The sequence below is a fragment of the Felis catus genome, chromosome D1 (assembly GCF_018350175.1).
Source record: "Felis catus isolate Fca126 chromosome D1, F.catus_Fca126_mat1.0, whole genome shotgun sequence".
NCBI lineage: Eukaryota > Metazoa > Chordata > Mammalia > Carnivora > Felidae > Felis > Felis catus.
In genome coordinates, this window is record NC_058377.1 from 18,347,591 (window position 1) to 18,364,341 (window position 16,751).

The following is a 16,751-nucleotide window of genomic DNA, read 5'->3' on the forward strand; positions in this document are numbered from 1 at the left end:
AAATTTATGAATTGGGGAACTGTAATTCTACAGACTCATTCTGAAACTTTAGTTTATTTTCCTTACTTTTCATCCCAAGAAGGCATCTACTAAGGTATAGTACATAATGGTCAGAGGAGGTTAAGTGAGATAAAATTACAGGTATGCATACTTTATGATAAATGAAATTAGATACGCCATACAGGATGAGACTGTCTAGCTTAATTGTATTGCCTTGGACAATGTCCCTGAAGTGTTTTTATGGGCAAGATAGCTGTCATTCATGACTTCAGCGGCAAAAGATTGTTTAATGGAATACTTTACAAACCTGAAAAATGATTATTATGTAGATATGTCTTTATTGGTATAGAAAGTTTTTCATGAGCTATTTAGCAAAAAGGCAGGTTGCGCAACTACCTAAAAGTAGTTTAATTTCGTTAAAAAGTTATGTATCTACATAGCATGGGAAAATGGCCCAGAAAAAATACACACCATTAGGTGCATCCTCAGGCTTAACCTACTTGCTACATCTGTTGACCACAGCTTCCTGCTCTGGCTGTGGCTCTAATATGATATGATGTGCTTCTGATATCAATAGCTTTTGATAACACCTATTTACATGCTAGCTTACCTAATAAAACAAGAAACTACATCTACATGGAAACTACATGGGATTACAGGTCTCTCACTGATTTTCAGCTGGAAATTTTTAAAAATTTGGAATGTCTATCACATTTTTAAAAAACAATTATTTAGAAAGAAGCTTATTAATAGACCTTCATCCATTCATTAATTTAATCATTCCTGGAGGGAAAAATATATCCCACAGAGTAATTATGTTTTATTGGGGTACATTTATGCTAAAGATGAGAGAGATTTAGAAAACAAAACAAACTAAAGTCCCAGGTACCTGAAATGTCTGAGAATCTGTCAAGATTTGGGTATAGTGGGGGTTTTTCTAAAAAGGAAGCTTTCTGGTGATGGTGTTAGGAATCCACAAAGCAGAAGTTAAATGGGCTTTAATAAACAAATAAACACTGGTGTCTGCGTGGCTTAGTTAAGCGTCCGACTCTTGATTTCGGCTCAGGTCATAACCTCACGGTTGTAAGATCCAGCCCTGCATCAATCTCTGAGCTGGGCGTGGAGCCTGCTTAAGATTTTCTGTCTGTCTCTCTCTCTCTGTCTGTCTGTCTCTCTCCTCCTCTGCTCCTTTTTGCTCTCTCTCTGCCCCTCCCCTGCTCTTTTTAAAAACAAACACACAAACAAACAATAAAAAATAAACTTGTAAAAATTGAGAAAGCTAGTAATCCTAAGAGGTTCTTTGAAGCTATTCACGAGCTTTTCCTCTTTAGACTTGTTTTGTTGGTATGTTGTTAACCTCCTCCACCTGCCTCACCCCCAAATTCAGCCTACACATTTCTCTTTTGTCCTTTTTAAGAAAGACCAAGATCTAAAACTGTTCTTTCTGAACACTTGGTGTTTCTTCATCACCTGTCCTATCTTTTCTGCTTTCATCTGAGCTTCTCAAAGGCATGGTCTATACTCAGTCTTCACTTATTTCCTTCATTCCCTATGCTATGGTTTCTATGCCCTCTCTGTACTGAAACTGCTTCCCTTAAGGTAACAAACTCCTAATTGCCCAGTCCTTTAAGGATTAAAAAATTCTCATCATTTTTCACCTTTTGTATTCGCAGTGATCTATCAAGTTTTCTTTTATCCATATAAGAGGAGGCTGACCTGAGCAAGGTCAGTCATGAGCTAACCATTGTCCCCCGCCTGCAGTCAAGCCTCCTGCCTCACCTGCTCTCCCCGCATGTCTTTTCTGTTTTAGCAGTATCACTTCATAGCCATGTTTCATGTCTCTTGTGCCTGTTCACGTTCTGTTTCCTGTGCCTGGAATACTCTTCTCCATCCTGTTAACCTAGTCTTCATTGTCTTTCAAAATGGCTCACGATTTACCTTCAGCCTCCTTGATCATGCTTCCAAAAGTGAATCACTTCTGTTTGAATTCACTATTTCTGTGTGGCGTATTTCAGGTTTGTGTTATCTCTGTGAATTTCCTTCTAGATTGTGGATGCTCTGAGGGCAGAGTTTGGATTTTACTCATTCTCACTTTCTTCCAGCGTTTAGTCCAGCATTTGACATAGATCTGGTGTCTGGTTCATCTTTGTTGAATGAAACTAAATGAGGCTGTAAGCTTTGTGAGGGCACACATTTCATGAACGAACGGACGGGCAAATAAGCCTAATGGGAACCACTTGATAAAGTGCAAAAAAAGAGCAGAGAAAACTAAGTATATTTGTTGTCCCCAATTTTATTAAACAAGTGATAAAGAGATTCTTATTCTCAGATTGTCTTGTAAGGGAAATAGGCACCTAAGTGCAGAAAGATGAAGGGAACAAGGTGTCATCTGACCAAAGGAAACTAAAAGTGAATTGGTAGAGCCTCTCCCAAAATGTTTAGTTTAAGTTTTGTTTTCAAGTATTTGGTAACAAAATACCAGCAGGTAGCTTTTCGAGTGTGGTTTTGCTGCCCTTCTCCGATGAATAGATAAGATGGGTTAGCTGTACATAAGTCGGTCCCATGTCAGATGGCTGAAAATAATTTAAAACTACCTAGGAGTGTTTCCCTCTTCTCCATTAGTTTAATGCTATGAAAACTCTTCCTTGATATTTAGGCTCATCCTAAATTAATGCATATTTTGAATTATTATGATTTATTTTTTAGAACTGTGAATCTGGGGGCACCTGGGTGGCTCAGTCGTTAAGCATCCGATTTCGCCTGAGATGAGTTCGAGCCCCACGTCGGGCTCTGGGCTGACCACTCGGAGCCCGGAGCCTGCTTTGGATTCTGTGTCTCCCTCTCTCTCTGCCCCTCCACTGCTCACACTCTGTCTCTGTCTCTGTCTCTCTCTCTCTCTCTCTCAAAAATAAGTAAACATTAAAAACAACAACTATGAATCTGTTCCCAACCATTTACCCTTGCAGTAATGTGCATCCTGCACACGAAGCACCTTCCTGCTTCAGGAAGCACCGCTCTTTTTGGTCATCTCCACAGTGACAGGTGCCTGGGAAGCCCAGAGCTCCCGGAGCATCCCTGGGCTTACGGCTTTGTAAGCTCTGCCTCCTGGAGTCCTTGTGGTTCCAAAGTCACAGTAGTTTTGATACAGCTTGGGTAATTTGTATAAAATGTTTACTTAACTTTTATTAACCCATTTAACTTGGCTAGCAAAGGAAGTGACCCTGCAGGCCTGAGGGTATTCTTCCAACCCCTCTGTACACGTCACGGTGGACTTCTGCTTCACCTTTGTTAAGGCCCTGGGGAGCCTGTGTGCTCTGGCTCTGTCTTACCCTCCCCTCGTTTAGTCTCGTTCTGCGGCTCAGGTGGGTTTCATTCTTTCTTTTTCTTTGCCAGTTGCTGTGTTACAAAAGTATTTATTTCCTTTTGGCCACCATGCTATTTCTCTTTTCTTCCTCCTTCCCTAATTCCTTTAAAAATTATTACTAATATTCTGTATTCCACATGGAATTCCAAATTCCAGTTTGGAACTTTTTTCACAGGCAGTTGATAACAATGAGGAATTAAAAAGCCATTTGGTAGATTATTAGCTCATTCCCAGATAGATCACTTAAAAATGTTTATGTTTCAAAAAGATAACAGTATATGAAAGGAAAAGATGATGTATACATGCAGTGAGCTCAGGTGGTTCAAATGGGTGCAGTGAAAAAGCGAATCTCCTTTCCACCCTTATTCTTCATTTCCTCCCTCTGGATTTTTTTTTTTTTTTTTTTTTTTTGAAGTTGTGAGTGAGGCTAGTGGTATTGGTATTCACACTTCATGAAGTATGGTACTCCACCATAAAGTATTTTTGTGAAGTACATATTGATCTTGCGTACCGGTGTGAAGATTTGTCTTGTGTATCTTCCAGTGTTAGTGGTCAGAAGTGTTCTGTTTTCAGTTGTGTTGAGTTTCATACCGACTTTGACCTGACCCTTTGCTGGGGACATCAAGTGTGAATGGTTTGACAGTGATGAGGAGTTTTAAGTGTGACTGGACATTCTTTTCTTTTACTAATCTATTTGGCAAAAATGTACTGAGCACTTTATCCTCCAATTTGCACTTCATCCTGACTTTCTCCAAGCACTTTTACAAGAGCACATTATGGTTCAGATTTGAGGCACAAAGCAGTTGAGATTTTCACAGGCACACTCCACAACTTGGTAATGGAACCAACATCACCCAAGACTCCTGGCTCCCTGGCTTTCAGAACCAATTCAGAATACTTTTACAAATGCGTTAGAACTCTGCCAACTACAGAGGTAGTGAGATGTAATTTGACACCTGTTCTTTCCAGAAAGTCATAGATTACCCCCTCCACTCCTCCCCCCCCCACCAAAACCTTTTAAAAGGCTCCAGTTAAAGATCTTTTTCCATCCTGTATTTCCTCATTTTTCAGTCTGTTTGGTTTTCAGTTTTCCTTTCCCACCTACTGTTCCTCCTAAAACTGCCCCAACAGATTTTGAGTAGATTTATGTTACTGATCCATTTTGCAATCTTAATGTTCTAATTCAAAGCCCATGTATTCTTGTGTACACTATCTACATTCCTGGAAGGCTGTTCCAATAGAGTATCCTGGAAAATGACCAATGAAGGCGCCTGGCATTGCTTTTAAGTCTTTAGGAAAAAAAGAATATGAAACAAACCTCTAGACTATTTGGAAGAGTTTTTAAAGCATGGGGCCATGAGGAATAACTTGTTAAGTTCCCGTGATTGCTGGCTTACTAGGACTTATTTTAATGTGAATATGCCCTAGTGTTGCCATCCCTCAGTTTGCCTGTATTTAAGTTGTGTATTAGATTATTGCCCTTGAATTGGCTTGAGTTTAAGTGGTTCTAAAGCTTCCAGTTTAAAGATGCTATTTAAACTTGGTGAACATTATTTTGACACACAGTGAGTTGAGCACCCTCCCTACACACTTTTTATTCTTTTTTTTTTTTAAATGTTTATTTATTTATTTTTGAGAGAGAGAGTGTGTACGAGCAGGGGAGGGGCAGAGAGAAAGACGGAGAGAGAGAATCCCAAGCAGGCTCCATGCTGTCAGCACAGAGCCTGATGTGGGGCTTGAACTCACTAAGTCACTCACTGACAGTGAGATAAGATCAAGACCTGAGCTGAAATTAAGAGTCAGACACCCAACTGAATCATCCTGACGCCCCCGTTGAACTGCCAAGTATATAAAAGATAACAATGTAACCTCTTTGACTTTTGTTAAACACTTCCAAAAATTCTGTTGGCATTCTGCTTGAGACCGGTCTTTGATAAGAACCGTGGTGTCTGTCCCTAGTGGCATAGCACCTGCCCTGTGTTGTCTGCTGTTGGTGATAAGTTTACATTGTAAAAGAACCTTCCACCTGAAGATTCCTGAAGTCTTTAATGAACACATACACTTCAGTTTTGTGACAACCATCAGCACTGAGATGGAGGACAGCAGCATTTATCACTCTGTGTGGATGGAAAGAACAAACTGCCTTGTACTAACAGGTTCTGTCTTTAAGCTCACGAATGAGGATCCTGACAGAGGGCAGTCCTGAATTTTCAAGATGTCGTGTGATATCCTCATTGTGAAATGTACTTCATAGTCTAGACCTTGATAAATGAAACTTTTGTTCAGTAGATGGCCATGTGCTTAGTGAGTATCTACTCTGTGTTCTAGGCATTTGTGAGTTGATTTTACAAAGTGCAGTAGACTTGGCCCTGGTAGTAATTTAGGGAATGGGCCAAGTTTAAAGACCACTTTTATATTCATGGTTTTTTTTTTTTTCAAATTCTTATTACAAACCTGAGAGGAACATTTTAGCCCATCTATAGGTGAGAAAATTAAAGTAGAGAGAGGTTACATAGCTAGCTTATGTCCTACCCAGCTAGTAAATGATCGAACCTGAGTTTTCTATGTTCATGTGCTTTCTACCATACTACAACTTTCTGTAATATGTAATTAATAACGTGTGTATTTTAGAGCTTTACAACAGCCCTGTAATCCCAATAATGCATTTGTATATTTTAGAGCTCTATAGCAGCCCTGAAGCCCATTAGTCTAGATGTTCCTATGGTATCTTACAGACAAAGACATTTGAGTCCTAGAGAAATAGTGTCTTGCCTGATGACACAAAACTATTAAGTGGTAGTACTGAGGGGGGCTTACACCTACTCCCCATCCTGAATTCTCTGCTCCTCCTGCTTGGCACACTGGAGGCTAGTGGTTTTTGGACTCCACAACATTTATTGAGTTCTGTATAGTGCACTGTGCCAGATGCTGGGAATTAATATTGGAGAAATAAAATGACCCTGTGGTGTTCCCCTTTATACTATAATGGTGGAGTTAGTATAGTCACATGAGAAAATACCTACCACTCAGCATAATTAAACCATATAAGCAAAAGCAAACCAGTGTAACGTAGTGAAGTAAATATGTCACTTCCAATGACGAATAGTTTGGAGCATTATCTGGCGCATATCACACAGCCTTCTGAGAAGTTTTTTAATGCTCATACCTGCTGGTTTCTTTTAGGACCACATACAAGTAGTCATTTTCAGCCTCTTCAGCTTTACTTGCTGCTCCTCTGTAATCTATAATCATATGTTCATCCCTCTTCTATTTTAAGAGGAAAAATCTTGACAGTTGCCCCCAATTCTCTACTCTGTCCTGTTCCTGCCTAATTTATCAGCCCATTTCATCCTCCCCTTCTTGTCAGCTGCCCTTCTAATTAAAACTTCTCAAAATGTCGGGGCGCCTGGGTGGCTCAGTCGGTTGAGCATCTGACTTCGGCTCAGGTCATGATCTCACAGTCTGTGGGTTTGAGACCCGCGTCGGGCTCTTTGCTGACAGCTTGGAGCCTGGAGCCTGCTTCTGTGGGGATTCTGTGTCTCCCTCTTTCTCTGCCCCTCCCCTGCTCATGTTCTGTCTCTCTCTCTCTGTCAAAAATAAATAAACATTAAAAAATTTTTTTTAAAAAAAACTTCTCAAAATGTTGACTGTACGCTCTACTCTGTGGTTGTTCCATTCCTTCATGACTCTGCTCCCTCTGCCTGTCCTTTAAACAGCAGTGTCCCTGAGAGTTTGATTGTCCTGCTGTTCTTCTTAGAAATATTGCCTGTATCCTGATGATGTAGAAATCTTCATCTCTAGCTCACATTTCTCACCCAACTGCAGACTGTTTCCTTGGATAGCCCACGGATACCTCAGACTGGAAGTGGATAAAGTGGATTTCATCATTTTCTTCTGCAAAATGAAATTTCTTCATATTTTCTTTTTACTTAATGGTATCATCAGTCGCCTGGTCACCTGTACTAGAAACCTGGGGATCAGTCTTGACTCTATCTTCTTCTCAGCCCCTATAATTCCTGAAAAGCTTGCTTTAACATATATACGTATACATACATACATATATATGTACACATATATATATATATATACGTATATATATATATATATATATTTTTTTTTTTTTTTTTTTTTTTTTAACTTGGAGACTGGACTGAAAAGCTTGCTTTTCTAAATTGACCTTGAATCTGCCCCAGCTTTCTCTTTATACTAACACTGTATTAGGTCAGACCCTTGTCATCTCTCTCCTGGTTTTGTTTTTTTGTTTGTTTTGTTTTTAACATTTTAAGAACATTGCACTTTATTTTTTATTGAGGTGTAACTAGCACACAGTGTTATATTAGTTCCAAGTGTGCAGCGTATTGATGCAACAATCCTGTACATCACTCAATACTTGCCACAATAAATGTAGTCAGCATTGTCACCATACATTATTATAGTATTGTTGAATATATTCCCTATCCATGACTTTTTTTTAATAACTGAAAGTTTGTATTTCTTAATCCTTTATATATATATATATATATTTTTTTTTTTTTTTAATGTTTATTTTTGAGAGAGAATATGTGAGCTGGGGAGGGGCAGAGAGAGAGGGAGACACAGAATCCGAAGCAGGCTCCAGGATCTGAGCTGTCAGCACAGAGCCCCACGCGGGGCTCGAACTCACAAGCTGCGAGATCATGACCTGAGCCAAAGTCGGACGCTTAACTGACTGAGCCATCCCGGCGCATCCCCCTTCTTATCTATTTTGCCCATCTCCCAATCTGTCTCCCCTCTGTCAACCATCAGTTTTTCTTTGTATTTAAAGGTCTGTCTTTTTGTTTGTTTGTTTTGTTTTTTAAATTCCATATATAAGTGAAATCATATGGTATTTGTTTTTCTCTCTCTGGCTCATTTCATTTAGCATAATGCCCTCTGGATTCATCCATGTTGTCCCAGATGGCAAGATCTCGTTCTTTTTTATGGCTGAGTAATATTCCATTGTATGTCTGTCTGTCTGTCTGTCTGTATACATACCTACACACATGCCACATCTTTATCCATTCATCTGTCTGGGCACTTGGATTGCTTCCATATCTTGGCTATTGTAAGTAATGCTGCAGTGAACATAGGGGTGCATATACCTTTTCGAGTTAGTGTTTTCACTTTCTTTGGGTAAATACTCAGTAGTGGAAAAACTGATTATATGGTATCTCTATTTTGAACTTTGGGGGGAACCTCTATACTGTTTTTCACAGTGGTTGCACCAATTTACATTCCCACCGGTAGTGCATGAGGGTTCCCTTTATTCCACATCCTCTTCCAACACTCGTTTCTTGTCTTTTTGATAGCAGCCATTCTGACTGATGTGAGGTGTTACCTCATTATGGTTTTGATTTGCATTTTCCTGATGATTAGTGATGCTTGAGCTTTTCATGGGCCAATTGGCGATCTGTACATCTTCTTTGGAAAAGTGTCTATTCAGGTCCTCTGCCCATATCTTAATTGGTTTTTTTTTTAGTGTTGAGTTGGATAAGTTCTTTATATGTTTTGAATATTAACCCCTTATCAGATACATCATTTATAAATATCTTTGCCTGTTTAGTAGGTTGCCTTTTGTTCTGTTGATGGTTTCCTTTGCTGTGCAAAAGCTTTTTATTTTGATGTAGTCCCAATAATGTATTTTTGCTTTTATTTTCCTTGCCTGAGGCCTCTCCTATATTTTTGTGGTATCCTTCTAGCTCTTCTCCCTGCCTTTGTTATGTATTTCCTCTTATTCATCGGCTACTTGATTGCCAAAAAGAGCTTCCTACAAATTTTAATTGTTGTATTCCCGTTCTTAAAACCTGTTAGTTTCTTCTTGTTTTCTACAGGATAAAGTCCAGCTTCTTAATGTAGTACATACGATCTCCTCTGAGGTTCCTGATTAGTTACTCCTTATGCTATTTTCTGTTAGGCCATTGTGCATTCTGATTGCTATACCTTTTTACATGTTATCCCTTCTTCTTAGAGTACTCTTAACTCACCTTCCTTTTTATGATTATTTTAGTAAAAAGCTTAGCATCTGATAGTTGGAACTATGGAGGTCAATTAGTTGCCTACATTTTGATTTATATTCAATATAGCTCATAGGCCAGCCCCTCAAGATAATGGGTTAGCAGGCTGTCAGAAGTTAGCATTTTACTTTGTTTTGTTTGTTTGTTTATTTATTTATTTTAGAGAGAGGGCACGAGCATGGGAGGGGGCAGAGGGAGAGAGAAAGAGACTCTCAAGCAGGCTCCATGTTCAGCACGGAGCCCAACTCAGGGCCCAGTGCCATGACCCTGGGTTCATGACCAGAGCCAAAATCAAGAGTCAAACACTCAACTGAATGAGCCATCTAGGGGCCCCTAGCATATTTTTAACATTACCTGTTTTAACCTCTGCGTGAGTACTGAGAGGATGCTAGAGTTACTGTATATTTGGACCCTAAGCTGAGGTTAGACACTGAAGACGCTACCCAAACTCAAAACCAAAAGAAATGACATTCTGTGTTAGTTAGGATTAGGTCCATTTGTAAGTAATTGAAAAACTGAACACTGGCTTAAATAAAACAGAAGGTTATATATCTTTCGCAGAAATTTCCAGAGGTATGCAAGCCAGCACCATTATGGCAGCCCAGTTCCATGAAGTCCTCAGGGACTTAGGTTCCTTTCAGCTCTTTGTTTTCCTTCCTCGGGGTGTGTTTTTTGGGCCCATAGTGCAAGGTGGTATTTGTTTTCTAGGCAATAGAATTGAGCCAGAGACCAGGAAGGAGGCAAAGGCATTACTCTGGCTATCTGCCATAGACCATTTCTATCCCGTCAACTAGAACCTAGTCATATATTCATCCCTAAGTCCGATGTATACAGTTAAAAATTCTTTTAGGGTGGAAGAAGATGAGAATGGATTTTGAGGGATAAATACAACGGATTCATCTAAACTCTTTAATCTGATGTTGAGTCTATACCTTTCTTTTTAGTCCTTTTTCCTCTAACTTACCACATAAACCCCATGTTCCAGCCCAAAGTCTTTCTATTACCGCTGGCTGGAAATGACTGTCTCCTCATCAACATCTTGTGGCACTGTTATTCTGGATTGCAGTTATCATATACTGGACTGCATTGCTGTCATTTGTCTACATATGTAGCCTCCCTATATCGTAAGGTCTCACCACAGTGTATATTCCTGGGAGCGTTGACCGTGTCTCATATGTCTGTACTGCCTGGGCTGGTGCATTCTAAATAATTGGTTTGCGATACAAATTTCTTCTATGCTAAATGAGTAACTTGGATGATTTCTTGGTTTCTTGTAGAATTTTAGGAAAGGAAGATGGATCAACCTAGTGGAAGGAGTTTTATGCAAGTATTATGTGAAAAATATAGTCCTGAAAACTTTCCTTACCGTCGTGGTCCTGGGATGGGAGTCCACGTCCCAGCCACACCTCAGGGCTCTCCTATGAAAGGTAAGATAGACGTGACCTAAAACATTTATTTACTGGAGCTTAGTACTTAGGACATCAAACCAGATATTGGCTTGTTTGTAAGTTATTTCCTTTATTTTGGAATTCGAGTTGCATAGTCTTTCTTTCTTGTTAGGACTTCAGTTTTTTGAAAAACCCAAAAGGATCTCTTTTCCTACAGACTGGCTGGAAGCTGGCTTACTTGCGCTCATAAGGCGCGAACAATATCTGAGTGGTGATGTTTCAAATATGTGTTCTGACGAGGAACTTCAGAGGTTGTGAGATAGTCCAAGACTGGCCTGTGCCCTCAGTGACCTTACAACCTAATTGGATTACAAGATACTCACATTTACAAGCATCTAACACAGTTATGTGCAGTTCACGTTGAGCCAAATGATTGGCACAGTGATTGGGAAAGAAACTTAGGAGAGAGTTAATAAATATGACCAGGAAAGGGTTCAAAGCTATGAGACTTGAACGGACTCTTTAAGAATGTAGAATTTGGTTAGGGAGGAGATAAAGACATAGATCTAGGAGAGGGGGTATGGTGTGAGCAGAGATCTACAGCATTTAGAAATGTGCAAGATGTGTCTCTCGCTTACGTGTTAGGCTCATGCGTATTGAACAGCTCTTGGATGTAGTTCTTGGTGAGTGTGGGAGATCAATATTGACAGTGTTTTAGTTCCTGTGTTCCTCAATACAACTGTCTTATCACTCCATATAAATTGGAATGGCAGAAAGAGGTGGCTTTCTTACTTAGTCATTTTTTTTCAAGCTTCATTTCCATGCTGAAAAATTTGATGCTGGAAAGTGCTGAGTTGAAAAATTATATGATTTGAGGCCTCCATGAATCAGATATTTCCTTTGTGAGTCCTTATTTCATACCAGATAGGGAAAGAGTGGCTGAATTCTCATGTCTGTCCTTTTTCCTAGGGCAAGAAGCATGGTTTTATTGACACGTATTTTTGAATCAGGCAGTAGTTGGACCAAATTCATTAAGTAGTTTAAGACCCTGCAATACTTTCTCCCATTACAATGATGTATTTTTAAATGTCTAATTTTCATAAAGGACACATTCTACGTGGGTATGAAACAGAAATGATTGGCAGAGAAGTATGGGAGAAAGAGACGTAGATTTTTAATGAATCCACTTAAGTGAGGAGGATTTCCTCAATGATAGGAATTTGAAAATAGGAGTGATTTCACAGTAGACTAACTAACGGTTTGAAATAATTTTCAAGGGCAGCAATTGGTGGAAATACACATCAGACAGAAAAGAGCTATCCAGAATGATACTTGTGAACTAAATTTTAAAAAAGAAAGAATTGAGGCCAATTAGAAGGCAGTGGTAGTCCAGATGAATCACAGTTTCTAGTGTTCAGATGATAAGATCATAGCAAGGATGATAGCTGTGTTGTTTGTAGTTGAGATCAGCAATCCTGCCATGGGGGGAAGCCTGCAAGACTTTTTGGGTTGTACTAGTCCAGTACTTTTGTTCTCCTCCTGGTCCATATTTGACTGTTTCCCGTTAAATTCAGTGCCCTTTGATCCCATCATATTCTATATTTTCCAGGTCCTCGTGTTATTTTGTGCTGTTTGGTTTTGATTCCTGGGGGCTGAATGTATGTAGACAAGAATCAGGCTGATTTAGAAAGTGTTGTGTTCCCCACCCCACCCCACCCCGCCCCCAATTCAGATCGCCTCAACCTCCCAAGTGTACTGGTGTTGAACAGCTGTGGAATAACATGTGCAGGAGATGAAAAAGAAATTGCTGCCTTCTGTGCTCATGTGTCGGAACTAGATCTTTCTGACAACAAACTCGAAGACTGGCATGAGGTAAAGTTTTTATATTGCTGCATTTTGGTGAATTCTACTGAATCCTGGTTCTCACTGGAGATTCTTGGCTCTGTGTCTCAAGATAAATAACTGACTACTTCGGCTGTTCTGTTGGTTATTTTTTTTTTTTCAATTAACATTGTTACTGCTAATTTTTCATTAATGTGAAAAGCACCAAGGAACTTTATTCCAGGCATCTAGAGGTTAATAAGGCTGCAGAGGTGTAGACTGCCAACAATGCACTGGAGTTTCTACTGTTTCACTAGTTTACCCATCCTGTGTTCATTGTACCACTCGTTCACCATTTATTACTATAAATTCACATAAAAATTGCTTGAGCTCAAAACTAAGATTGTAAAAATATTAATTTTTATTACTGAAATTTACTCCAAATTTTAAGAACTTTTCTAAAACGAATATTTTAAAACTTTTCCTTATTCTATTAAGTCTCATAGGTGATTTGACAGACCCGATGTCTTTTGACCTCAGAGTAAGTCAAACCAACTACACAAATAAAAGTATTAACAACATAACATTGCCTACCTGATGATAAAATTACCTCGTGGAAGCTACTGTTAAGAATTAGGGAAGAAGGGGTGCCTGGGTGGCTCAGTTGAGCATCTGACTCTTGATTTCGGCTCAGGTCATGGTCCCAGGGTGATGGGATTGAGCCCTATGTCAGGCTTAGTGCTGAGCATGGAGTCTGCTTAAGGTTCTCTCTCTCTCTCTCTCTCTCTCTCTGTCTCTCTCTGTCTCTCTCTCTCTGTCTCTCTCCCTCTCTCCCTCTCTCCTTCTCTCCCTCTCTCTCCCTCTCTCTCCCTCTCTCTCCCTCTCTCTCCCTCTCTCTCCCTCTCTCTCCCTCTCTCTTCCTCTCTCTCCCTCTCTCTCCCTCTCTCCCCCTCTCTCCCTCTCTCTCCCTCTCCAATAAAAAAATAAAAAAGAATTAGGGAAAAATAGTTCTTCCTACTTCATTCATTCTCCTGCCTTAATTTAGGATCTTCTTTCTTGCTTAAACTGTGGAGAAAGTTTCCTGATGGATTTTCTGGCTTCCCGTAAGCTGTCTTCTATAGTGCAACCAGACTCCTTTTAATAAATGGAATAAGATTATGACACTCTCCTGCTTAAAGTCCTTTAGTTGCTAAGATCTGAACTCTCTAAATGTAGCCTTCCACCATATGGCCCTTGGCTACTTTTAGAGCTTTATCTCCATCTTTAGCCATATGCTTTTTCTTGCAGCTCATGATAAACTCTTGACATGAAAAGCTTCCTTGCTTTTATTCATTCTCAGTCCACTGCTGTTTTTCCTTGTCTCCCTGGCCTCTTCCTTCCCATGTATCTTGGCCCAAGTCACTATTCCTCTGAAACTTTCCCCGGCTCTCATTCAGGCAGAAGTACATTATCCCAGCACCTGTATCATGCTGCTATGATACATGTGATCATTTATCACAATGTAGTACAGTCACTTGTATACTTGATAGTTTTCCTGCTGGACCCTGAGCTTATTAAAAGTCGAGATTTTTGTCTCTATTATCATCAGCACCCAGAGTGCGTACTAGGTATTCAAATGTTTGTTGAATGCATTAATGAACAAATGATTGTATCTTAAGGATTGATCAAGACCTCTTGCTCCAACTTTTCCTGCGATCTTAAGAAGCTCACTTAATCCTTTGGTGTTTTGCTTTGCTCATCTCTAAGACGGGGCTGCAGATGAAACTAATCATTGAGGTGCTTTGTGGGTATTAAATGCCATACAGATTCGAAGACAGCTTTTTTGTTTAAAAAAAACCTGTCGGTGACCTAGTTTTCTTCAGCTTTTCTTATTATTTGTCTGTTTCATTGTCTTGTTTACTCTGATAACTGTGCTTCTGGTTACATTTCCTATTTTTATTAAGATGTTTACCAAATTCTTTGAGATGCATGTCCTTTGATTTTTAAGTGACTTGTTAATATATATGCAGATTTGTGTTCCAAGAAATAATCTCTGTTTGTACATGGTTTTATTTACTAATTCATTTATCTAAACAACTAGTATAGTTCACTGTTCAACAGATTACAGTCTTTGTCTTCTTGGTCCTTTGAGATGCTTAGTTGACATGCATGCTGTGTCCATGCTGCACAGAGGCAACAAGAACTGCCTGGTTCACCCCTCCCCGTCTCCCGGATTCCCACAGTGGTCCGCTGCCGAACCTCCGGGGAGAGTCTTTAACCTGCACGGGTGACAAGTCAGACCACATTTTCCTCTGAATCATTTCACATCCTATGTTCGCAGGCTGATTCCCTTAAATGTGTTTCTTTGGGAGTGTAAAATTTCACCAAGGTTTTGTGCTTTGACCACATACATAAGCTAAGCTTTTGCCAAGTGGTGAGAACAGTTTAACAGTGATCGAGCTGGTGCCTCGGAAGAACAATCTATGTCAGCGTGGATCAGAACACAGAGTTTACACTAGGCAGTTCAGCCTTTTCTCTGCTTAGAGAAAGGTCTACACGAAATATTTTCCATCCATTAACATGTATGGCCAGAGGGTCATATGTTCATTTGTGCTCTGTATGTATATTCTTGCATGTCCTCTATAAGTGTATATCCAGGCAGTTTTCAAATAAATCTTTGTTGCTGCTACCGTTCGGGTTTCCGTTTTCCAATTTATTTTTGTTTTCATCATTCCTTTATATTTTGTCCTTTGCTTTAACTGTAGTTGATGCCAATCTTCTAGAATATCTATCAGAGAGCACAGAGAGATGGGAGAAACACTGACAGCAGAAGAATATTGATTTTTAGGATAGATTAAACTCTGCCAGGCTACAAATGCCTCATAGGTCACAGTTTTAAGACATTACATTTCGACCTCATTACAACCTGTGTACCTGATCACCAAAACGATAAATTCATCCCTGGCCATTAAGTCAGTTTATTTTGGCCAGTTTTTGATATAGCAATGTGGGACAAAATAAGATAGTTTGTTCTTTTCGTGTTTTGAATGGTCACTAATGTTATAAGTAACTTCGTTTGTAGTTTAAACTACTGGCTACTGTATGTATATTCAGGGACAAAGATAAATATGAGTGAGAAGTGTAATACTGTGAGGGGAGGCAAAGATTTGTCTCCATTCCTTTGAAAATTGGGCATCTGTGTGTGAAAAAAGATGCATTTTTTAGCTTTTGACTTGAATTTCCCAAGGCATCTCCTTTTTCCTCCCTTTCTTATCAAAACCATTTTATAGGAGAAATTAACCCAAGTAGTTGAGAGGAGGGAGGAATTAGCCCCTCAGGTGAGGCAGAGAATAGCTTGGGTATAAGTTACAGATTGTTATCTTACAACCCTTTCCCCATTTTTCTTAAAACTTTAGTTTCTTCATTTTTACAAGCAGAGTAGAGGCTCCTCTATTAAATCATAGAACTGTAGAGACCTAGAAGGTCGTGTAAGTTCACTCCATGTTTCGGCACATGAACAACGCAGGTTTGAACTGTGTGGGTCCACTTACATGCAGGCTTCTTGCAGGACAGTACTGTAAATATATTTTCTCTTCCTTACGGTTTTCTTAGTGACATTTTCTCTAGGTGGGTGGAGGATGGGCTAAATGAATGATGGGTACTAAGGAGGGCACTTGTGATGAGCACTGGCTGTTGTCTGAAAGTGACGAATCACTAAATTCTTCTCCCGAAACTAATATTACACTATATGTTAACTAACTAGGATTTAAATAAAAACTTGAAACATATAGAAAAAAGAAAAAGAGAAAAAAAAAGGTCAGGTGTAAAAGAGAGGATCTCTTTTGTAAAAATTCTTAAAATATCTACAGATGTAAGTGTATATGTTGGAATATGCGTGCATTTTTTTTTTTCTGGGAAGAATCGCAAGAATTTGTTCTGTTCAAATTTCATAACTGTGAACATTTTGTTACTGTTCTGTTTTGACTTCATTAAGGATTACCGGGCTGTTGAATTGGGGCCTTTTTTAGTTTTCTTTATATTTCTCTATATGAAAACAAAACACATATTACTAAAACAACAAGACGAAACAAAAACATATTTTCTCTAGCTCACTTTATTGTAAGAATACAGTCCATAATACATACAACATACAGATAAGTTAATTGA

The 16,751-nt window shown here is 39.3% G+C and overlaps 1 protein-coding gene across 3 annotated transcripts in view; it reads left to right on the forward strand.

The window, feature by feature from the left end:
- Positions 1 to 16,751, forward strand: part of TECTA (tectorin alpha) — a 161,446-nt gene that overhangs the window by 16,340 nt on the left and 128,355 nt on the right. For all 3 annotated transcript variants that reach the window (XM_023239201.2, XM_023239199.2, XM_023239200.2), the window contains 2 exons: positions 10,674 to 10,823; positions 12,517 to 12,656. In XM_023239201.2, coding sequence (XP_023094969.2) covers positions 10,691 to 10,823; positions 12,517 to 12,656 — 273 coding nt within the window. In that variant the 5' untranslated portion in view covers positions 10,674 to 10,690. The remainder of the gene's footprint in view (positions 1 to 10,673; positions 10,824 to 12,516; positions 12,657 to 16,751) is intronic.